This window comes from Lissotriton vulgaris, chromosome 8 (genome assembly GCF_964263255.1).
Source record: "Lissotriton vulgaris chromosome 8, aLisVul1.2, whole genome shotgun sequence".
NCBI classification, from domain to species: domain Eukaryota; kingdom Metazoa; phylum Chordata; class Amphibia; order Caudata; family Salamandridae; genus Lissotriton; species Lissotriton vulgaris.
Window position 1 is genome coordinate 687,975,696 of NC_141696.1, and position 25,588 is coordinate 688,001,283.

The 25,588-nt window shown below is 44.9% G+C and overlaps 1 protein-coding gene across 1 annotated transcript in view; it reads left to right on the forward strand.

Moving 5' to 3' along the window:
• Positions 1–25,588, forward strand: part of SMPX (small muscle protein X-linked) — a 386,156-nt gene that overhangs the window by 13,615 nt on the left and 346,953 nt on the right. Inside the window, exon 2 of the mRNA XM_086933367.1 lies at positions 21,302–21,362. Coding sequence (XP_086789493.1) covers positions 21,324–21,362 — 39 coding nt within the window. The 5' untranslated portion in view covers positions 21,302–21,323. The remainder of the gene's footprint in view (positions 1–21,301; positions 21,363–25,588) is intronic.

Consider the following 25,588-nt stretch of genomic DNA (forward strand, 5'->3'; position numbering starts at 1 on the left):
AATTTTATGACGTAGCAGGACTTATCCGTCAATGAGAAGAAAACCTTAGTAATGGTTGTTGGCTCATGTTCCACCAAATCAACAAAGTTCAATCTAGGATCTTGTACCCTTCCCAGACCAAATTGTTCTCTTACCTGAGTATGTTGTTTGATTCGGCATTAAGTTGGCACCCCTTAATTAACAAAAAAAAGGTGTGTTTTACACGTGCAAATGCTGCAGTTCTTAGTTTTGCTTCAAGACTGGGCTGTAGACTAACGGGTGAAGTCCTGCAAGTTTACAGTGCCAAATGTATATATATAAAGTGACCTGTGGAAGCGAAATTTGGGAATACGTTAACCAGGTTGAGCTGCAGACAGTGGAAAATAAGTTTCTGAGGCTTATCCTGTGTTTTTCACAAAACACCCCCATCTTTTCAGTACATGAGGAATTAGGAGTAGGCTACTTATCAGACTCCGTGGCCTTCTGCTTCTCGCTCTTTGCTTGAAAATTTGACCAAGGTGCTGCATCAAAGTAAGCAAGGAGGTAATAAAAGATGGTTTCGCAGGGTATCATACACAGCACATTCGTTAACTTAAGTACATCAGGGTCTCCCTCTAGAACCTGGGTTGGGGAGACTAATGCAGCATGCCAGAGGGGCTATGCAAAGCAGATTTTAAATGGGCGAAAGAACACTTTTTAAGGCAGAGGCTCATGGATAGAGAAGGGCTGGCATTGACAAAGCCCTGTGCACTACATCATCTTATGTTAAAGATTGTTAACTACAGAGCCATACCATCTTGTTGTTAAAAGTAGACATGACCGTTTTTTGCTAGCCAGGTTCTGATTTGATGTACTGCCCTTCTTGTTATCTTATCCTCGGGGCAGTAATAGGGGTCATAAACTTACGACATGTGGTTGTGACAATAGGTCGCCGCAGGATACCCTGCATTTCACAATGTTTTGTCCTTCTTACGAAATGCCCCGGAAGACGTACATTGTTCCTATTTTGAAAAAGGAACACTTTTTCCAAGTCAGACTAGCTCTTATGCTTTTACAAATATTGTCGGGGGGGGGGGGGTTATCATTTTTAATATACTCTGTTTCTTTGAAGTTGGTGTAAGGTTGAGAAACAGCAGCGATTAGGTACCCCACAAGACTCGAGTTGATTATGCCCGGTAGCATTCACTGTGTTTGCACAATCAGAAGAGTTTTTAAGTCTGTGTTATACTTTATACTTCATTATTAGCTTTATATATTAAATATGCATTTTATCTGACGTATTATATTCTGTATGTGCTTTTATGTTTTTTTTTCAAAATAAAACTAAATAAAGCTAACTTTGATTTGATTTAAATTGATTAAAAAGTAGTCGGCTTCAGTGCCTGGAATGATGGGTGTCTCCACTTTATGTTTTTTTCATTTACTTTTGAGACAGGTCATTCTTTATTTAAATTTTCCAAACATGTGCACTACTCCTATATACCAACAGTTTTTACTATGTATTACATTTACAATTTCAATACCTATTGAATATTCAAATAAATACATGCTGGCAAAGATCAAACCATATACCTTTGCCAATGCTTGTAAACATTTACAGCTGATTTGACAACGGCACTGTAGCAGGTGGCCAGTTTTAAAACAATTTTCCACAGATCCCTCCGGGTGCAGTTTGGTACCCGGGACATAAACCAGAGCACGTCTGGTTTCAAATCCAACTCGTCACACCACAGAGCAGATGTAAGATTCCGTAACAGGAGCACAAACTCCCAAGGGCACTGGCGCTAATATTACATGCTAGGTGACCAAGATTTCAAGTACATTGTGATCCCAGCTCACCCATGGGGGCGCTGCGCTGAACTAGAAAGCAGCTCTCCAATGACAGCTGCACATCTCTCTGCACCCTCTCAGACATTATTTTTAGTCTTGCTCGAGATAACAGACTCCATTACTTGGTGCCAGGCTCCCACCCTCCCCTTCCAATCACCTAGAGTGCATGTGCTTGCTACAGATTGTTTAATGGAGGGCAGAGAAACTGGGTTAGTTTAAACAGACTTCTCTCGCCCAGGAAGGGTCCAAGTTAAGACAAAATGCTCACTGCAAAGAATGTTTAATGTTGCCAATTGTTTACAACCTTTAATCAGTACATTGTAAAAATAATGATTTTGTATATACTGTTTTCAAATTAAAATGAATCTTTTTATTGATATTATTCATGTTTAATGGGTTGTATAAATCAAATAAGCTATTTATTGAAAATAAATAAAAAATAAGTTAACACCACTGGCCATGCCGCAGAATAGTCTTTTAGGTTCGTATTGTGAGTTGGCCGGAATTAGATGCGGAGATACCCAGGGGCTTGAATTCACATTATGACTGGTAGATCCTCACCAAATTCAGGCCACTGCAAGTTTCCTCCCCGATTGGGGAATAACTGCTCAGCCACAGAGTTACTAAGTCATTTATCAGTCGGTTATCCCCTATTTCTGTGAAAACAAATTACTGATGTGGCACGCCTGCTCTGGGTAGTGGAAAGAATGAGCAGGATAGGCCGATCAGGAGGGGGGGGGGGGATGGGGTTGAGCATGTGGAGCGGGGGATCAGGAGTGCAAAGCCTGTCTGTGATTGTCCAGGAGGAGCATTGTCTGCTTCCATCAGACTGCTGCAGTGGGTGAGGGAGCCAGGCAGCTGCCCACAGACCCTGTCCCTGCAGCAACTTTGATAGGCCTGGTATCACAAGGCCCAAAATGATCAGAGTTGGAGTTTTCTGACCCGGAAGTTCTGGGACTGGACACAATTGGAATTATGACTTGCAGTATTTTCCCTAGAATGATTGCTCAGATGAAATACCCCAACTCCCGAGCAGAAAGGGCTTAACGTTCTGCAGTGAGTGTTGGTAGGCATGCTAAAAAAGGTACGGCGGTCAAGGCGGTCACCAAGTGTGAAATATTTGGTTTAAAGACATGCAGTAGAATCTAGTGAAAGGTCCTACATACACAACACCAGCCCCTTCCAGCCTGTCTGCCTCTCTGTCTCCTTTTTGCTCACTGATTACATGGTATCTGGTGTACCTACTACCAGCCTGCTGTCCAGGAAACCTTATGTTATACCTAAACTAAGTCAATAGGCCTTCATTGCATAGCCAAAGCGCATGCATGATTTTTGCCAGCCACGCATTAAACACGAGTCCATGCATCTTGTAAAGAGTCTTTCCCAAGTTCCCTATATACAAAAGTGGGCATCCCTATAGCAATCTCCCATCCAGATGATGCAGAAATACATAATAAACCCTGCCATCTTTGAAAAGGGAGTTCTTATTTTTCTTGAAATCCGTTGCTACTTGCATATGTGGATCCCTGAATACATGAATCATGTCAGGCAGGTAGTTACCCTATTCCATGGTCTGCCTGAACAATATTTATCAAAATCTCACTGTTTACAAGATCGATGGGCACATTCCTTAGATTACACCTGTTTTATGTTGCATTTATGGATTACATAGATTGCACTGATGCCTGCTCAGTCTTTTACCAACATTTACACCACATCAAGACTGCAAAAAGGACATTTGTACTGAACAGACAGCTGGTTAGCTCAAATGTCTGTGCAAAATTACACCAGAGCAGTGCATGTATTCTAGAAAGACTGGTGCTAAATTGCATTAACCACATGCGCGCTGCTCTTATTCTGCTGGTATGCTGACTTTTTAAAAAACGCACTTTACATGACGAGCCCAGCTCGTCATCAGCCTCGAAGGGGTTAATGAATCTACTTATTCTGGAAATATGGCATATAATTCAGAGGCGGCTCCTCCGCTGAGGCGGAGGAGCATCCCACCACTGCTTTTAGCCCTGAAAATGAAGGATAAATAAAATGATAATAACTGAAAGTTATTATCATTTTATTTGTTCCTGCATGTTTGCCGGGCAGGGCTGCTTTGCTCTCAGAGCAGGGAAGGAGAGGTGGCACTCTGTAAAGTGTGCATGATTGTACGGCACTCTCAGGCCTGCCAAACAGTCATGCGTACTTTGCAGGTTCTCCATACGGGTTGCGTTATAGCCTGCATGGAGAACATGCCCAGGCCCCCATTCCCCATCTGGGCGCTGAACCACAGCGCTCAGACCAATCGCAACGCTGCATACACCAAGCACAACGCTGCATTGCAGCGTTGCCATTGATCAGGGAATGCTGGCTGCTTCCTCTCCCAGCTGGATTGGAGGGATGACTCAGAGAGATGCGAGGAGGTAAGTATTCATTTTTTCTCCTTGCCCACCACCCGCCAGCCGCTACTGATACAATTGCTCCAGCACCAGCAAAATCTGTTTTCCGGGAATATTGGTGAAAAATCACTCCAGAAGCAGTGCAATCAGCATAAGCTGGCCAATTTGAGCTAGCAATTGAGTGTACTACTTTGTCCGACAGAGGTTTTGTCTCCATGCAGAAATCTTCACAGCGTTTGACATGTATGGGGCAGTGGTGTAACATAAAATTATGCCCCCCCTTTCAGAATGTGAAGAGGGGTCCTGAGTCTCCCATGTCTTACAGATATTTATTGGCCTGGAGCAAAATGGGCCCCCTCTGAAAGGTTTAGGGACTCCTGAAGGGTTGATGGCCCCACTACGCCGCAGGGGCTTCAGGGGCCTGCGTTACACCACTGTTAGGGGCATGTAAATTAGAGCATACTTGTGAGACCGTTTCCTATGGTATGAGAGTTTTTCTATTTATTGTTATGCCTGACCCAATAGATTTTCGCCCAATGCCTGCCAATGGGAGATTAGACATAACAGTGGAGAAGTGTGGCTCAATGATTAGAGCGGCAGACCCTGATGCAGAGGTCTAGCCCGGGACCAGGGTTCCCCGACTCGGCGGGTCTTGGGCTCAAAAATTCCACGGACCTGATAATTCTCGCCTCAGTGCCTATTCAAATCATGGAGTCCCACTCTGCAACTCTGGGCAATAGCTTGCTTAATCTCCACAACGGCCCCCACAACGCTAAGGATGCCTGGCCTCCACCTTGGGGGTGCCCAGGAGTGGACGCCTCACAGGGAAAGCCCGGATGGGTTCCACAGCGGTATTCGTACAAGTGCCTTGAGACACTTGCGGGTGAGTAGTGCGCTATACAAGTATCGATTTACATTTACATTTCTGCACAAAACATACTGGACCCCGGCGCGCCTAGCAGCACTAGGCCTCGGGGAAATCAACTTATGCTGGAACTGCGAGAACGAAAAAGGGGACCTAGCACACCTCATCTTCCACTGCCCTAAAGTTAGAAATTTCTGGAAGGAGATATTCACGTTTATAAAAAAAATGCTGGGGTGCACACTAGAGCCAGAATTCTCCACCCTTACCACGGCGTTCATAACTACTGACCTAGAGCCACAACGAGACAGGGACCTGCTAGACCTCCTGCTGACCTCGGCAGTTAAAATAGTGGGCTCCAAATGGAAGGAGACACATAAGGCGACGTTCAAGGGGTAGCTCAACTGGATAACACACCTCAGAGTCGCAGACAGTATCGCACTGTGTAACTCAACCTGGAGACCGGCAAACAGGGGTATGTGGACAACACTGGATGAATACTTGGGTCACTTCAAGCCCCCGTGAACAGAACCAAAGAAGGGCGGTAGCCCCCAATTTACTCTCCTACAGGCCAAGGTAGAAACACAAATATGAGCTCTCCTTGTGCCCTTTCCTCTTCTTTCTTTTCTCTTGCTCTTTTTCTCCCCTCCCACTTACTATCATTCCTATAGTAGGACAGTGGAAAGGGGGGAAAAACCATCATGTAGACAACTTAACTGTATAGTGTCATGTACAGCCAGGTTATGATGTTACCCTGTGATGTGAAAGCGATGTTAATAGTATATGTAACATTTCTTAATAAAATACTTTGAAATTAAACAAAAAAAACTTCTTAACCTATATCATCCTGGTTGTCGTATATTATATTGAGATCTATACCCTCAACTTACAAATATATCACATCCACTACATCATCTACCAGTACAGTCATGGTAAATGCGTAATTACTATTCTCAACCCACATCTACTAGCCTAGTGTTATCTTGTGAGGTGGTGGTCAGGACAAAGTAGTGGATGCAGTATTTTTGTCATGCCATATAAGACATGGGATACAGTGGCAGCACGTAAGGCCTACAATAGCAGCACGCAGATGTGGGACAGATAACATGGCTTACAAGTTTGTCTTTCAGCAACATACCCTAGCTAATGTGCTAATACATGAACAAGTACGAGTTTGAATCTTGTTCTTCCAACTTGCCAATGAACAGTCAGATGTCATTTTATCTCAGCAGTGCTCCAGTGCACAGTAGCACAGTCTTTGCACCACTTTCTAGTAAATCCTAAAAGCACACATGCACATTCGCAAAGCCAAGTGGTCTGTTTTGTGTTCGATATAAAGATTTCTTTCTTGGATCGTTTCTATAATGTTATGTACTGGAAGAAGGATGCTGTACTTGCTAGGAGTGTGATACTTGTTTGGTGTTTTGTGGTGGCTTCAAAGGTGCCATTACCAGGGCTTTAAGTGGGCCAGGTCTCAAGGGGTCTGAGCACCGGCAGTTTTTTAAGGGGGCCTCGAAACAGGTCTCTATCGGGCTCTATTTTGAGCCCTGACACAGGCGGTCTGGTTTTTTTTTCTGGACTGCAGAGACAGCAGTTTGCTGTCACTGCAGTCCGGAAAAAAGTGCCAGGGCGCAAAACAGCCCGATAGAGACCCTTTTCGAGACAGCAGGCACATCGATGTGCGTGTGCTCAGATTGCTCACTTCTCACTAGTGGAGGTTACGGCATGACGTCAGATTTCCTTTCTCTTTCTGAAATGCAAGGGCAGCAACATTGTGGTCACCAGGGCTTTAAGTGGAAGCTTTTTCAATATTATATGTAACAAGCCATGGTTGCAGCTTATTTATCTTATGCAACTAATAACCATTGACAAGGTCAATAGTCCTGACTTGTTGTAATAATAATAATAATTATCCACATTTGTAAAGCGCACAATCACCCGTTAGGGTCTCTAGGCTCTGGGGGCAGTCGGGAAGATTAAGCAAGCTATTGCCCAGAGTCACATGGTGCTGAGCTAATCTGCCGCCGGTGCCAGGGATCGAACCGTGATCCCCAGATTCCGGAGTCAGTCGCCCGACCTTGTATCACATATCTGGATGCAATGACAGAAACGGCAAAATAAGAGTGGGGCTAAACACAGATTTTTTGCCTAAGTGTTTTAAAGCCACGCCCCTAATTACACTGGCCACGCCCCTTTGAGAGACCCCCCAGTATTTTCATCCCACTTAGACCTGGCCATTACCTTTTTCTGCACGTGTAGTAGGTAATGTGATGTGTCATTTTCGTTCTCAGTTAATGTAAAGATCATGTAACTCGCACTTTTGTTTTTTACTGTGATGTGAAATGTGCAGGCCATTGATTTGTTTATTGACTGCTGTTGTTGTCAAGGGCTGAGGGGAACACAGCTTCCATATAATCGCACTTACAGTTCTAGAGAGGCAGGGGTGTGGCATTCTGCTCAGTTTTTTAGTAAAGGCATACTGGCTGTAGCCCGGAATGTGACGTAATGCAGTATTTAGGAAAGCAAGGCAAGGTGTACAAAGATTACTCTCGCCACATTTAGAGGTGGGAGAACGGCAGGAAACCCTTAACTCAAAGGTACATCACCCAAGTACCTTTGGGACATAATCAGCGATTTTTTCCTTCTTGGGGACGCCATAGTCCCAGAAAGGAAAATATGAAAATGTCACTGATGCACAGAAAGGAAGCTCCCGGTGTGTCAGTATCAGTGACGTTTGTCTTTTGGTTTTCAGCAACAAACCCCTGCTTTGGGTTTAAGTGGGAATGGGTCAACTAAATGGTCTATTTGACCCTCTTAATTTGTTAAAAAATAAGTGCAGGGGCCAAAAAGTTTTTTAGGAGCCCGCCACGAGTGCTGCCAAATGCTGGTGTTGCTGAATTGAATGGCTGCCTAGTCTTGATTCCGGCTGACGCCCCTTTTTTCTATCAGCCTTCTGGTTATGCCTCGTTACCTCAAACTTGCCGATTCTTTTTTATTCTTGCTTTCTTTTTAACTGTTTTCCCGTCGTTCCTGTGTTTCTCATTTCCGTTTTTTTAAATTCTTTTCCTGCTTTTCTTTCTCTTGCTCTGCGTGAAAGTCGGATGATAAATAATACGTCCTGGTCACCAAAAATTGAAATAATAATTGAGGCATAACGCACAGTTACTGTAAAGTAGCCAGGTGCTTCTAGTAAGGACAGGACACTGTGGTGGAGTGGCACGCTGTCTTTATTATTTATACAACTCCAGAGAGCGCCGAGCCGGTGCAACTGTGCTCCCGAGACTCGCGCCGTTTCTGCTGCAATGCGCGCGCATCCTAAAGATGGCCGCCAGCACGTCGCGTCATGATGCGATGTGCAACCACTAGAACGCAAACTCTACATATCTCCCTTTTTTCCCAAACAGTGAAACCTGTAACTCACAGTCCGCCGTTCATGTCAAAGTCTCGAAACCTGGCTGGTCTCATCACTGTTCTTCCCCTGCAGGTAAGACTTACCGGGGTAGCCACAGCCTCTCCAGCATCTCTGCGCTACCTCCCCTATTGTCCAGCGCAGTCTGACTCTCAGCCGATCTACTCCTGTTCATCTCTCTCTCCGCTCCGGGGCTACCTCCGTTGTCTTGCTCCTCACTGACTTCTTCACTTCCCAAGTCCATCTCTCCGTCAAATTGTCCATCTCTTGCCTCAGGCTCCTCCGCACTTTCTAGGTCTTGCCCCCCTTGGTTCCACTGTAGTACTTTGTTGCATCTCGCCATGCGGTCCTGAGACCATACGTTGCCGTCACTCAACAGGGCTGCTCTGTCATACACCTTCTTCACCTGCAGGGGTTTACTATATTTGCTATCCCCTTTCTTTTGCATCGTTGCCAACTTGACTCGCACCCATTCACCTTCCTCTAATCCGGTGTCCTTCACGTTCCTTCGCCGGTTGTAGTGCTTTGTGTAGATGGCTTGTGCCTTCTCCAAGTTCGCCTGAACCACCGCAGGGGACCACTTGCTCATTATGGTTTTCTCCTTCCACACTCGGTTGTCCTTCGTGAAAGGGTCACGTCCCCTAAAGATTTGGAAGGGACTATATCCAGTTTCTGTGGGAGTAATCCTGTATGCCCATATCATTTGCCATATTTCTTTCTCCCAGTCCTTGTTGTTGGATATCACAGCTTGCATGGATCCCATCACCACATGGTTGAACCGTTCTACTAGTCCGTTCCCTGCCGGGTGATAGATCGACGTGTGCCTGGAGAGGATACCATTTCTTTCCATGAAGCTGGTCCATTTGTCTGATGTGAACTGAGGGCCATTGTCGCTCAGGATAGATTTTGGAATGCCCTCTCTCATGAATGTGTCGCTTAAAAACCTTAATATCGTTTCTGTGTCCATCACTTCCTCCACCTTCATCTCAGGCCATTTCGAGTATCTATCTACAAGGACACACACATACTTTTGAATGCCTTGTCCATCCAAGATGGGACCCAATATGTTGATGGACAACTCCTCCCATGGGTTCTGTGGAGGATCAAATCTTCCCAGCGCCGGGCGCAATAGCTTGAGTGTCTTGTCTGCTCCCTGGCACTGTGGGCAGTCCCTGACATACCGTTCCGCTCTTAGGTCCATACCTGGCCACCAGTAGCCTTGCTTGGTCCTTAGTTTCATCTTGCCTATCCCCAAGTGGCCTTCATGGAGTATGGCCAGTAGTTTGGGAACTATGTCAGCTGGGGGAATAACCTTGTCCCCCCCTGTAAACAAACACTCCTTGATCGTCCACCGATAGTTCTTCCCTGACTTCATAATACACCTTTAGATTTTCACTGATGCGCTTCTTCTCTGGCCATCCTTGTACTATGCACATTTTCACTTCCTGTATGGCTGGGTCCTCATTGTATGCTTCTTTCCACTCCTGGTTGCTGATGACTTTCTCTTGGTCATCCGTCAGGGCCACCATCTCTTCCCCGCCTGCCTGGTCATCTCCTCCGGGTTCCATGGCCGCCGCCCTGCTCAGATAATCTGCTACTTTGTTCCGACTGCCAGGGATGTACTCCACATCATATCTAAATTCCAGTAGCTTTAATGTCATTTTTGAGATCCTGGGGGTGGCACTCGCGTGCCCACTGGATGTTAGGACCTTCACTAAGGGTTTGTGATCTGTCCTTAATTGAAACCGTGTGCCCCACAAGAATTGTCGGAATCTTGTCATTGCCCACACTACAGCTAGCATCTCCTCTTCAATGACGCTGTATTTCCTTTCTGTGTCGCTCAAGGTGCGAGACGCAAAACTCAGCGTGTCCATCACCCCTTGTCCCCGATCTTGCATCAACACCGCGCCCAAGCCTTTATCGCTGGCGTCCGTTGTGAGCACGTTTTTTCCATGAGGATCGTATCCTTGCAAGGGTATTGCTCCTACCACATCTTTCTTTATGCTCTCAAATTCCCTTGTGCTGCCTCAGTCCAGCAGAACACTGAGCTCTCTCTTGTTAATTTTCTCATGTGGTGCGTCTTTGTTGCGAAGTGCTGCACGAATTTACTATAGTATTCGACCATTCCTAAGAAAGACCTGACGTCTTCTTTGTTGGTGGGTGGTGGTGCTTCGCAGATCGCCTTCACATTGTCTGCCTTGGGGGTGATCCCTTGCACTCCAATTTCATGCCCTAAGTAAGTCACTGACTCCATGCCCAGGCGGCACTTCTCCCACTCCGCCGTGAGGCCTTTCTCTTCTAACACTCTTAGCACTTTGGTCAGTTTGGCGTCGTGGTCTAATTTGTCTCGTCCCATCACTAGGATATCATCCTGGAAATACTGGATGCCGTCCACATTTTTAAACAGCTGGTGCATCAATTTCTGAAACACCGATGCCGTCAATGCTAGTCCAAACGGCATGCGTCAAAATTGGTAGCACCCGAAGGGGGTAATGAATGAAGTCAACCTCATGCTCTCTGGGTGTAGTGCAATTTGGTGGTATGCTGAGGTCAGTTCAATGGTAGAGTACCACTTGACCCCTCTCGTCTTGGGCAACATCTCTTCTATTCTTGGTAAAGGAAACTTCTCTACCACAATATTTTTGTTTAGCTCGCGTAGGTCCACGCATAGCCTGACCTTCCCGTTGGGTTTCATGACCACTACCAAAGGCGCCAGCCACTCGGCGCACGTGATCGGTTCAATGATTCCTCTCCTTTCTAATCCTTGCAATTCTTCTTGTATCGCCTCCCTCACTGCCAGAGGTACATTTCTCACCTTGTGAGACACCGGTATGGCGCCTGCCTTGAGGACAATTCTGTGTGCGAACTTCTTGAGCTTTCCCACCGTTCCTCCAAATACCTTGGGGTACTCTTCCTTCCACTTGTCCAAGGTTGGCCACACCCCCGGCTTGGTGAGGAGGATCTGCTCCTAGCCTCCAGGGTCCAGTTTGATGCCCAGGTCGCCCTGGTCTAGCCATCCTAGTACCGATGGTCCCCTTTCGGATATGTACAATTTGCAGTTGGCGGTGCGTCCTCTGAATTCAAATCTTAACGGTCGGAATCCCAACATGGGTATGCGATCTCCGTTGTACGTGACCGGCCTTATGTCTAGCCTCTCCAGGTCTGGGCCCAAATGTGGCTTGAAGGTTTCATTCCATACCGTTCTCTGTACTATGGTATAGGGCGATCCAGTATCTGCCACTATGCTTATCAGTACTCCTCCAATCGTCATATCCAGTACTGGTTTGGTTGACCTTTTGCTGTCTACGCTCAACACCTGGTCGTAGATGCAGAGTACAGTGTCCTCCTCTTCCTGGTCATTCTCCTCCCTGTCCTCCTGTCCTTGGTCGATGTACTTAACCATGCTTCTGGAGGACTTCCTGCGGCACACTTTCTCATAGTGTATGTACATTCATACATTTGGCGCGAAACGCCGGACACTTCCTGTCGTGGGCTTCATGTGCCCATCTTCCGCATCTGTAGCAGGTTTTCTTGTTGTTCCCGGCCTGCTTTCCTGGTGGTCCCGGATGCCCTTGCCACCTATTTAGGTCCTTTCGGCGTGGCCCCCCTGCCTCTGCTGTCCTTTCGGGGCTCCTCGTCTCCTATCCTGTTCACCATCGGACTTGCTGCGGTCTCTCTTTTTGCTGCCTCCGCGCATCTTCGCGCCATTTCTGCTCTCTTGACAACTATCATTACTTCCTGCAGTGTGGCGTCCCCGCTGGCCCACAACTTGTCCTGCACCGCGGTGCTCGTGGTGTGCATCACGATCTGATCCTTGATGAATTCGTCCTGGAACGTGTCGTATTTGCACGTGGATGCCAACTTCCTTAACGCCGCCACATACTCTTCCACTGACTCCCCTTGTTGTTGCTTTCTCTGCTGAAAGTTGTACCTGTCAATTGAAACACAAACCGCCGGTTTGTAATATTCATTCAATTCCTCAATTGCGTGGGCATACACGTCGTCATCTGTACTCCCTCGTGGTTTGGGTATCAGATTCTTGAAGATCCGGAGCCCCTCCGGGCCTAAATTATGTAGCAATATTCGCCTCTTTCTTTTACTTGAAAACTTTTCCTCGTTCTCATCTTCTAACACCTCAATGAAGTCTCTCCAATCATCCCACCTCATGAGAGGTTCTCCTGGTTTGGGTAAGAATTGCACAGGGGCCGTCGCAGATGCCGCTTGTGCACACATCCTTTCGCGCTTTTCTGTAGGAGTGTGCCGCTGTGGCTTTTGGGGCTGCCTGGTGCACTGTCGTCCTCTAGCTTCTCTATTTTTGGCTGGGGGATCTCTGTGTCTGCCCCTTCACTCTTCCCATAGGTCGCCAGTGCTTCTGCCCTTGATTGGTTGGTGTGGTGAGGTGTCTAGGGTCGTCTGCCCCTCTGCCCGCACTTATGTTGCTTCCCCGATGCTCCAACTGACTCCCCTTATGTGCTTGTAGGCTCTGCCGCGCTCTCTGGTGTTCACTTGCCTGTGTGTAGTAGCTGCTTCCAGGCCGATGACTCCTGTGGTGCATATGGCTCCTGAATTCTGGCAGTGGCCTCTCTGCTGTCCTGTTCGTTTTTTTTCCCGTTTTTTTTTTCTTCAGTTCCCCATCTCAACCTCGTCGCCATTGTAAAGTAGCCATGTGCTTCTAGTAAGGACAGGACACTGTGGTGGAGTGGCACGCTGTCTTTATTAATTATACAACTCCAGAGAGCGCCGAGCCGGTGCAACTGTGCTCCCAAGACTCGCACAGTTTCTGCTGCAATGCGCGCGCATCCTAAAGATGGTCGCCAGCATGTCGCGTCATGACGCGACGTGCAACCACTAGAACGCACAGTTACCATGTTGGCACGCTTTATTCGGCATCTCAAGGTTTTAATCGCGACAATCAGTCTCAGATTTTCAGTGATGGGATGCTGTAATATAATAAATCTAAATCCGAGGTAATGTCCAGAATGTATAGAAATCGAGCTGCTGCATTATTTTGCAAGAAACACAGTAACCTAAATGAAGGAAAGATTCTCCTCTCTGCATCTCTGCATCTCTCCCTCTCTCTCTCTCTCTCTCTCTTTTTCTCGGAAGCTTCTCCTCTGCCTGCTGCTGGCTGCCTCTCCATGCGGCCCCCTTACACATGGATTTTCTTTTTTAACCAAGCCCTCGCCTCTCTCTCCCATTGCATCAGCGCTGGGATACTCAAGGGTGACTACGCGCTATACAAAAACCAAATAATAATAATAATAATAATCATCTCTTTTTGTCTGTTTCTTTTCGGCTCAGGATGGTTATATTTCTTTCTGACTGTATATCTGTGCAATTGTATCTTCACTGCCATTCCCCTAGACTGCCCCTTCCTTTTAAGCTACCTTTAGGTGTCTGTATCCCTTTTACTCTTTCTCACAAGCTCTCTATGCCAGTCTCTTGGGGTCTTTTTTTCTAAGGTTGACCCCTTTTCGTGGTGTGACTAGGTATCAGGGCTGATTCAAAGGGCCTTTTGAGTTTGGAAGTATGACTAGCATTGGGGAGTGGCTGTAAGTACAAGTGCAAGGAATTCACAAAAGGTGACCCTGCTCTTGTAAACCCTCTTTCACGTAAGCACAATATTACAACGCAATGAAGTAATACTGCTAAAAGCCCACTCAATAAGCGAGAGTGGATGTTCGAGGTCGAGGTTTACCTGGGGATTTTGTAGATACTCACAAACTCTCAAACTCCTCTCCAACCCCTTCTGATCCATGATAATGGTTGAAGATATATTCCTGCGAAGGACATGGTTAATGTCCGTTCCATAGTGGGGGACGGGATCTGAACCCTTCTACAGTAATGAGGTGAGGTGAAAGGTGTTTTCCCATAGGGAAATATTTCCCAGTAGAGATACATTTTTAAAAATGTGCTAGTGCATGAAGGCAATGTCATTTCAGCCTGTGTAAATGTATAACACATATAATTTAGACAAGTAGAAATGGCTATGCACAATCGGCAACGTGAAATTCAAAAAGTTTTTCTGAAGTGTGCCATTAAACATGCAACTGATACCGATTTCCAGGAGAACTTCAGCAAAAGTTTCTAAATTCCCCAAAATCGTAAATTTTTACTCAGCTGAAGATGTACCTCTGCAGATTACAACTTTTTTTTAAACTATCTCTCTATGTGGTTTTGATGGGATATGTTCCTGTTGTCGATTCTGTGTGGTTATCTGTGCCTTTTCTTGGATCCCATTGTGGGTTAGCCTGGGTGTCTTTCTAGACTCTAGAATCTAGAGGGAAGGATTTAATAGTATCTAACCCAAGATAGAGCTGGGTGGATAGTTTGAGTGATGTGGGTTCTTCCACACTCTTCCGGGTGCTTTCCAAGGCTTACTGACAGATAACAGATACAGGCCTGGAGGGAGGCCAGCGCTTAGAAACCTTTAGTGACAAATGAGCTCTATAACTGGCTACGCTTTCATCTTCCTGACATTCTGTTCACATTGACCGAGCAGTATAATTACATTATACAGAAGGCTCACCGGATGCCACATATTTGTACATTACAATGTACAGATGTCTCACACAGAAGTTACTCACCCCAGCATACAAGCTCCAGAGAGTATCACTGGTACCAAGTCAACATTAAATCTCAGGGTTTTTTCAGGGCAGCAGGATCAGGATTGAGCAATTTTGTCATGGGTGATGGGTATCTAACGTGTTTTTAACATATTTGGCATGAGACTCCCATCATATTACATTACCTAATTAGAAAGTGAGTGGTGAAAGCTGGGAGGACTGTGTTAGGTTTTTGTTCAGTTAGTGAAAAAAGCAATGAAGCAGGCGTTAACAAACTTTGGTTTACTATAGCTTTAGATCCCGACGTAGTGGGCTCCACCTCCCATTAAAGGCCCGCTCCAGCATTAAAGGCCCGAGCCGAAGGTGAGAGCCTTTAACAAGGGAGCGGGCCTTTAATGGCCGGTAGAGCCTGCTATGGAGGGCTCTAAGGCTATTCAAACATTTTGCCCCTAGAGGGCAGAATGTTCTAATTAGTAAAACAAAGGCCTCACGGAGTCCGAGGGGGTTGAAATCCCCTCGGGCTCCATGAGGCCTTTGTTCACAGCAACCGCTGTAAACAAACATTGGAATGTTGATGCTCCGGGCTTCTACCAGAGCCATTTGAAGCCTCGAGCACTCCATTGTCTTCAATGGGGTGCTCAACATTCCAATGTTCTAATACAGCCTTATAGCCCGCCATAGCGGGCTATACCGGCTATTAAAGGCCCGCTGAATTGTTAAAGGCCCGAGCCGAAGGCGAGGGACTTTAACGAGACAGCAGGACTTTAATATAGCCTTGTAGCCCACCGTAGAGGGCTATACCGGCTATTAAAGGCCCTCTCCAGCGTTAAAGGCCCGAGCCGTAGGCAAGGGCCTTTAACAAGGGAGAGGGACTTTAATAGCGGTATAGCCCATCTACGAAGGGCTATAAGGCTATTAGAACATTCTGTCACTAAAGGACAGAATGTTCTAACAAAAAAACAAAGCCTTTTGGGAGCTTGATGGGATTGGAATCCCCTCAGGTTCCCTGAAGCCTTTGTTCACAGCCAGAGCTGTGAACAAAGAAACATTTGAATGTTGGAGCTCCAGGCTTATACCAGCCATTATAAGCCCAGAGCACTCCATTGTTTTCAATGGAGCTCCCAACATTCCAATGTTCTAATTGCTGGTATAGCCCTGCTACGAAGGGCTATAAGGCTATTAGAACATTCTGCCACTAGAGGGCAGAATGTTCTAACAAATTAAACACAGGGTTCTAGAAGCTTGAGGGGATATAAATCCCCTCGAGCTTCGAGAGGTCTTTGTAGAACATTGGAATGTTGCTCTGCGGGCCTTTACCGGCCCGTAGAAGCAAGGAGCACTCCATTGTCTGCAATGGAGCTCCTAACATTCCAATGTTCTAATAGTTGTTCAATGCAAACATCTCATGATTAACAGTGGCCAGCGCCAAAGAGTGTTTCCGAGCTATCACCCTCTGAATCTCCTAATGTTCCAAATTGAACCCCAGCACATGCTCACTATACATTCTCCATATGCAACCTACTCACAATCATATGCTCCACTCTAACCGTAAGACATATACAATGCACAACCCTTCTGTCACACATCTCCAACACAGTCTTATATACATGCCATGTCAAAGAGTGGCCATGTCATCTTAATGCCCCTTTGGTCGCTCTGTTTCATGAATGTTTCTGAACAAACATCTTCCCTTTGGGTCACTCATGCCAACTTCCTCATAATCTTCTGACCTTTGCTCAACAGGCTCTTTACTATCTTATTCTTATTCTTGTAAGGCATCACACATAATACGCAGTAAATCAGCAGCTCACTTTGGGTCACACTAACCTCCCTATAACTTGCATACAATCTATATATTCTACTTTAGTCAATCATCAATGTTCACAGCCTTGTCATAAGGTCCACAGTGCAAATTGGCCTAAAAAACCTGGATGTTTCCTTTACCACATACGAAAGTAGCAATACTAGGTTTCATCTGTGTTCTTGTGTTCTAAGCCCACCCTACACCACAATACATAGCCTTTGCCTTTTCAGCGCTTTACTAGATCTTTTTCGATTATGCTATCATGTGTCACATGATATAGCTATGTTGTTTCACAAACTCCATGATCCGCACACAAAACATTTTGGATCAGTTACTGAATGGATGCTATGATAACTGTGTTAGATCTTTGCTCTTTCCCATTGCCACATTGGTGAAACAAGTAGTTCATACATGATGTATTCCTTTTACTCTTTGACACTTTTGTTCGTGCTCAGTGCAAATTTTATTAATTTGTTGGTAAAATGCATTCCGAGTATGAGAATTCATTCTAATTCATAAATATCTTTAAAAATTCTCTTACTGGTTCCATGTTGGGGTCAGTGATTGTCGTCTATAAGTATGGCATCCATTTGAGCAGCTAGCACCCAGCTCAAATGGGCTACAAGATCTATCATGAATTTTTCGATTTGCCGACCGTTTCAATTACAGGAAATTTAGTCATGAGCATTACGTTGCTTTCCTAAAATGGATTGCAGCTTCCTGTCACATGCTTCACTATTCTATACGTTTCAGGCCTCCAATATGATTCTTTTAGTATGAATTTTATTGTTGAAGAGAAGACACATGCGGCATTCAACCTAAAAGGGCATATAGTGATGGCACTCAGCAGCTAACGGCAGAATGTACACTATGAGGCCAACTCACAGCAGCATTTATGAGTATGTGATGTAGTATGAGCCTTTGTCAATTGGCCCCATAATCTTTAAGCTGACCCTAAATTAATGTTTTGGTCTTCATAGCTTCCTTTTTTACAGATAGTTCATTTGGCACACATGCAAAACATTTTTGAAAAATTCCAATCCGAACAGTGTGTAATGTGTTATTGCATCCCTAAATGATCACAGTGCACAACCAAACCATTGGCCATTTTGGAACCAGGCTAAACACTCATTGTTTACATTATTGATGGTCCAGTTTCTTCTGACAGTTCATCTACCCACAACATGCCGCCCCCTGAGAACCAGGTGCCCATTTTGAGGAAGTATTTATACACTGGGAGGAAAGCCATTTTACAGGGGTGACCACACCTAGTCAGTACATTCCACCATTTGACTGATGCCAGTAGTGCTTCGACCTTCTTGATAGAACCTCATTGATTTGCACAGATCATTGGGCCATTCTTAAACTAATGACCAACAATTGAAACACTTTTCTCATACCTTGGGCCTATTTTTCGCGTTAAACCATTACAATAGTTTCCCCTGCCACTGTGACAAAAACGTGAAAAGTGTCATAATCCAACATATTCTAGAATGCAACACGCATAGAAAGAGAAGAAAACAAGGAGAAATAAAAGTATTTCTCTTTGCTGTGCCAGGGGAGGCGTAGGATTCTGATGCATTCCCAGTTGTACAAAATGTTGTAAATCTGGAATGCATCAGTTTAATGGATGTTGCATGGGAACACCCACAGCAACACCCATAGAAGGCCCCATTTGCGCAGAGTAATGCGTGAAAGGGGCCCATATTTACAAGGCCATGAAAAGTCATGCAGGGTGACTTTACCTGGCCTTGTAAATATGGGCAAGACCATTGCGCCGCTAGTGCATCATAAAAAGTGACGTTACCGGCAGCGCAACACCCATGGAATGCCCCTTTTGCGCAGAGTAATGCGTGGAAGGGGCCATATTTACAAAGCCATGAAAAGTCATGCAGGGTGACTTTACCTGGCCTTGTAAACATGGGCAAGACCATTGCGCCGCCAGTGCATCATAAAAAGTGACGTACCGGCAGCGTAACGGGCTTATAAATAAGCCCCAGCATTCTTAAATCGGCAGTGCCTTTATACTTACAGAAACTCATCTGCAAGAAAATGATGCAGTGCGGTGCCACAAGCCATTTAACTGCGCCGTGCCGCCTTATTTTCAAAGTACAGGGATGCGTCATATTAACAACAATACGATCCATTCCTGTGCTTTCCCCAGCACTGGCGCAAAATTGGCTGCCATGCCGCAGCGCAGGCACCCTTGCGTCATTTTGCAAGAGTGCCTGAGCTGCGTGGATGATTGTCTTTGTGCAGGAAGGGTTACCTTCCTGCACAAAAACAGTCATTAATGGAATTTTCCTCTTTCTACCTATGCATGCTGCAGAACGCAGTACACATAGAAAGTGGAAAAAATGAGGAGAAATAACAGTGTTTCTCCTCGTTGCACCAGGGGAGGTTAAGGATTCTGACACATTCCCTATTTTACGAAATGTTGTAAATTTGGGAATGCGTTAGTTCCATGGATGTTGTGTGGGAACACCCACAGCAATACCCATAGAACGCCCCTTTCACGCAGAGTAATGCGTCAAAGGGGTCCATATTTACAAGGCCATGAAAAGACACACAGGGCTACTTTACCTGTCCTTGTAAATGTGGGCAATCCCATTGTGCTGCCAGTGCGTCATAAAAAGCGGCGCACCGGCGGCGCAATGGGCTTGTAAATAAGCTCCAACATTCTTCAATCGGCAGTGTCCTTATACTCACAGGGGTTTATTTACCAGCTCCTTGCGCTGCCAGTGCTTCACTCTTAATATGGAAAAAAGTGACATACCGGTGGCGCAAGGGGCTTGTAAATAAGCCCCTCAGAGCGGCCGTTTTACTACTACATTTTTAGTCTTCGTAAAACTACATCCTACTGAAAGGATAGGCACCCTGTAATGCACTATAGTGTTGGAGAAATAAGATTACAGATTATTTTAAGTGCAATGGTGGTGGTACTAAGTACCAATGGTGCTATTTAGAACAATAATGTAAGCAGTGCTATTTTACTCTTTTTCCATGGGTAATGCTGTTTTGTGGCACCAAAGTCAGCTTTTGTATTTTGTGTATATTGGCCACTAAAAATGAAATACAGCAAAATAAAACACCCTTCAATAATGTAACAGCACCTCAGTATAGATTACCCTTCTTGAGAAGTTTATTTAACCTGCCTCCCTGTGGCAATGGATGCTGGCGGCTCAAATAAGGAGGCAAGAAAGTGTGTTTGTAGAAATGAAGTTGTAGAACATAGAAGTGGGCATCATAATCCCTGTAAGGCAAGCTATCGGTATTTATTAATGCTACGAGTGCCTTTTACTTTCGCTCCCTTCAGAAGCTAATTGTCTCTTTTATCAACATTATTAACGTGATGAAGCCACAGCGTATTTTTCAAGACTGTAGGTGGTTAGCAAATGTTGTGTGATGTCTCTGTCTTTACTTCCTTAATGTCTGTGAAAGGACACTACGGGACGCTCATAAAACATTGGTAGTCGGACTGAGACAAAATACAATGAGGTTGTGTCATTCTGTAGGCGTAGAATCCACGTTATGAGGCTGTGCGTCACTTTTACACCGCCGGTGCGTCACTTTTTGTGACGCACCAGTGGCGTAAAAAATGCGCCTTGTTGCTCCAGATTTACAAAGTGACGCATCTAGGTAGATGCGTCACTTTGTAAACCCCTGCGCCACATTATACCTGCGCCAGGTATAATGTATGCAAGGGGGGCGTATTGACGCAAGGAAGGGTCGTAGAAGTGAAGCAGTGAAATCTATGAGATTTCACTGCGTCACTTTTAGGACGCTGTTGCGTCAAAATCTTGCGCCAAGCCCCATGTGAAAGGACGCATTGCTGGAGTTACGTCACTTTTGTGACACACTCCAGCAATGGGTCACTTTTGCGCTTACAGATACGTCAGAAATACTGACGTATCTGTAACTCCTTGCGACATGATGTGTCATACAATAAATATGACGCATCAGGAATGTCGCAAGGAGTGCGCACTGGGAAGTGACACATCGCTGCTTTCACGCAGCGATGCGTCATTTCTCATAAATGAGGCCCCAAGTGTCATTATTTCACATCTGTATTTTTCAAATCCGTAAGGCATACGTAGAGATTATTTGAAAACAATTCTGCAGATGAACAAACACTTACATTTCCAAGCCTGTCCTGCAAAGATAAATATTTTAAATGTTACTGAAAAAAATTAAATGTGATCGTTTCATGTTACTTATCCCCTCCTAGCACCACGGTGGAGTGTGTGAGTTGTTGCTTGATTTCTCACTGTGTTATACATTATTGAAGGGGAAGCTCAGGTGTTTCTGCTTTCATGCAGAATGGGAAGGGGTATCCAAGCAACTCTGAAACTGAGACTGAAAAAGTATCTCAGCTCAAGGAATGAATGGTGCTGGAGGGAAAGCCTAGGCCAAGCAGCAAGTTATCAATGTAGTAGGTTACAGTATTTTCTTTGCTTGCAGGTGCAAGAATCTCCCTGCCAAGATGTCAAAACAGCAGGCTTCGAATGTCAGATCGATTCAGGTAAGTGTTCTTAATTAAGATTGAGCATATCTGTAGTGTTTTATGAAGTCCTATAGTGGGTGCAAACTACATTAGTTCCTGCCAGACACTCACAATGAGGGATTGTTTTGCACATATTCTGTGTTAAGACAAGCATGCATTCACTTATGCTACGATGTAATATGTGCCACTTTTGGGCTTGTCTTATTGTCCTGTTGGTGCTAGCGTTATAATATTTGTATTTTGTAATGTTTCGTATGATTGTATTTATCATAGTCTTCATGTACTTGAACGAAAACGTTTAGTACTAACGAATTTAGGAGATATAAGATGAATTATTTTTTAAATTCCAGATGTAAGCCAAATAGTTCGACTTTTTAACCCGACAGTTTTGTTTTTATATATATATATATTGATGACTTATTCTGCATCTGTCTGGAATTTAGTAACTGGCAAAACTACGCACGAACAGAAACACACAAATGTGATCTACCCACTAAAAACAAGCATTGGCAATACCAGTAGGTCTGGCTTTAATGTGCTACACCTTGCCCCGACAAAGTTACACCAATCACCCTGCTCTTAATTGAGCACACTACTCACACACAAGCAAACCATGGGCTTCAAACTCTGCTTGCATTCATACATCCCTCACCCTGTACTCACACTCACAAGCACACGTTTCACCATGCACAGATATGGACACTTCTCACCATGAAGTAACACAGGCACACTGCATGGCCTGAAGATAAACACTGGGATATTCCCGCACTTGATACAACTCCAGTAACTCGCTGGACTGAGGATATCTTATGTTTAAATGCAATGTGCCTTGAACAAGGTCTAAGAGCTCTGAATGGTCGGACAAAGTCAGATAGAGTACCAGCCATGACTTTTAATAACGGGAGAAACAAAAGTCGTATCGATTATGTCATTTGTAGTATGTCCCTCTGGCCATCTGTTATCGATATGGCTGTAAAGGAAAGGCTTGAGAGCGATCACAACCCTCTATGTGTTCTCCATAAATGGTGGCTGTCTGATGATATCGCTCCTAGTCTCTGTGTCGAACCCTCACCTCCGATGACTGTACCATCTAATGGCATGCGTAGGCTGAGGTGGGCAAGTGTTAGGACAGATCAGCAGGTTCTAGAAAAAATAGGAGTGGCGACTGATAGGGCTATCATGGCCCTAGAGGGAGTGACTGGCTATTCCCCGAGTCAAGTTAATACTACTAGGGTTCACGAGGATCTCTTTCTTGAAATTAAATGCCATTTCTTAAAACCGGTAAACAGAAAGAGGGTTTATGCTTATAGGGCTGCTAAATGGTATAATCATGACTGTAAGGTGGCACGAACCTCACTGGGAGCCGCAATTAAGAATAAAAATCTGGGGGTTATTAGATCAGCCAGGAAACATTATAAAAATTGTATAGCCAAAGCGAAAAGAGACTGGGATGAAGCCCATTGGAATAAGTTGAAATGTGCAAGTGATCGACACCATTCTAGATTATTTTGGCACATTGTTAAATGGGGTCACGAAAGGATAGAAGAGGCAAGTACCAACAATGTCCCCCAGGTCGCATGGGTCCAATTCTTTAGCGAGCAGTATGCTGCCAGGGACCAGACTGCAAATAGTAGGTGTCCGAACATTTTATTGGCAGAAGACAAAATTTTCACGCAGAGTGAAATACTGTCTGCCCTTAAAACTGTTCAAAGTGGCCGTGCTACTGGCATTGACGGGGTTCCAGCGGACGTTTTTCTAAACGACTCTGGAAGGTGGTGCAAATATATTTACCTGTTAATAAATAATATTGCCAGAGGTGCAGATATCCCGGCAACATGGAGGGGTGCTGTTATTATCCCGGTATATAAAAAGGGAGATCGTGCCCAGCCTTGTAACTACCGCCCAATCAGTTTAATAGATACTATTCAAAAAAATTGTGGGGCGTGTGATTGTCAAAAGGTTGCTCGATTGGGCGGGGGACCACAATATTTTATCCCCCTTTCAGGCTGGATTTCGCAGGGCAACCAGCACTGTGGATCAAGTCTTTCGTTTTCAATTGATCCAGTGGAGGACCGTGGTGCTAGGCGGAGGCAGCCTTTACGCGGCATTTGTTGATCTGCGGGCTGCCTTCGACCTGGTACCAAGGGCAAAACTGTGGGAAGTGCTCGAGGTTTTAGGGGTCCCAGGGGACTTGTTGTCTCTGATCATGCGATTGCATAATGGTAACTATGCCAAAATTCGATGGGGTGGATATGGTAATGACACAGCCGAATTTCCTGTTGAGCGCGGGGTTCGGCAGGGGTGCTCAATGGCCCCAACTTTGTTCACCCTTTTTATTAATGGTATTGTTTCCCGCATGCAATCTCAGGTAGTGGATGCCCCCTTTCTTGCAGGTGTGAAAGTTCCTATTTTAATGTTCGCCGATGATACGTTAATTTTATCCAAAACCCCAAGTGGTCTGCAGAAAGCTTTGGCAATATTTGATGAGTTCTGTGTTGATCACGGACTCGAGGTGAATGCTTCCAAAACAAACTCATGGTTTTTAATCCGCATAGAAATTTTAAACCCAAAATTTCCATGAGTGGACGCATTCTTGAGGTCGTAAAATCATTTACCTACCTGGGGATCCTCATTTCAAATGATAATAGGTGGCACCAACACCTTAACATTGCTACCTTAAGGCACAAGCAACTTGCTGGTACCATTATAAAGGAACATCGGAAATCATTGACCAAACTGATTAAACCACCCCTGATAATATACAAGGCTAAAGCAGTTGGGTCAGCTTTATATGGTGCTGAGCTATGGGGGCATGAAAATCTGCAGGATCTACAAATATCAGAAAACAAATTTTTAAGGACTCTCACAGGTACCCCCCAGAGTAGTCCGTTATTGCCCCTACGTTATGAGCTCGGTAAGAGAGAAATTTCGGAAATGGCCAAACTACGCCCGATTTTATACTGGCGTAGGCTCTGGACCACGCCAGAGCTCTCTCACTATGCGGATGGGTTCATTGACGTCATAAAAGCTGACCGCTTTAATAAAATCAAATGGTTCAAAGCACTAAAGATTGCATTGATCGAACTAGGTCTAAATGCTTTATGGTCTGATCCAGCAGGGGCACCATTTCCCACTAAGTGTATTTTAAAAAACATTTTCTGGGAAAAGGTTGCTCAAAGGAGTCTGCTTAGTACCAACAGCGGGTTCATGACCACAAGTTTCCTTGAAGTTAAAATGTACCCTATTTATGAAATGTATTGGGACTATATACTGAAGCCTATGGACAGGAAATTGCTTTTTCAACTAAGGGTTGGTTCCCTCCCTCTCCGTAATTTAACATCTAAGTGGAAATCAGGAGGTGTAGCTACTTGCCCGGTCTGCGGGGAAGGAAATGAAACCCTTGGTCATTTTTTGTTTTCCTGTCCAGTATATTCTGCCCCAAGGCGAGCCTGGTTGGCACCTATGTGCAGGAACTTAGGTACAAAAAGTAGCATGGTAGCGCTGCGCATTGTTCGATCTACTTCTGTGCCCTGGATCACAATTGCCACTGCAAAGTATTTGGGGTGGGCGTGGGTAATAAGGCAGAGAATGCTAGTAGGGTAACTACTCTCTGCCGAGTTGTCCAGAGACTGCTAGGCTATTGTCTATTCTCTGTAACTGTTTACTTAATTGTTCTGAGACTGCTAGACTATTGTCTATTCTCTGTAACTGTTTATTTGGTCGTCCAGAGACTGCTAGACTACCGTCTATTCTCTGTAACGGTTTATCTAACGTATCATTCGGTTTGAAATTTTAATGAATTTTAGCTTAATGTTACCACAGTCTTTTTTTGTATTTCCTAATAGTAATGAACTTTACACCTGTGATTATGATGTGTAATAACTTTTTTATATGTGCTATGTGCTTATGACTTTTTGCAGTTTAATTGACTTTTTATGATATGTTTGTATGTCTGCTTTTATGAGTAATACTCGAATAAAGCACTTTTGAATTGAATTGAGAGTAGATTGGAGTGGTGTGCAGTAGAGTGGCATTGCTAAGAGTATAGTGAGGTGACTTAGAGTACAGTGGCGTAGAGTAGAGTGGTGTAGACTGGCTGACAGTGGAGTTGAGCAGCACAGCCTGAAGTAGCATAGAGTATAGTGTCACAGAGTAGTACAGTTGTGGGTGTAAGAAAATAAAGCATCAACAGAGATGGCAGATAGGGTAAAAACAACATAAATAAGAAGTAGTATGCTTGTGTT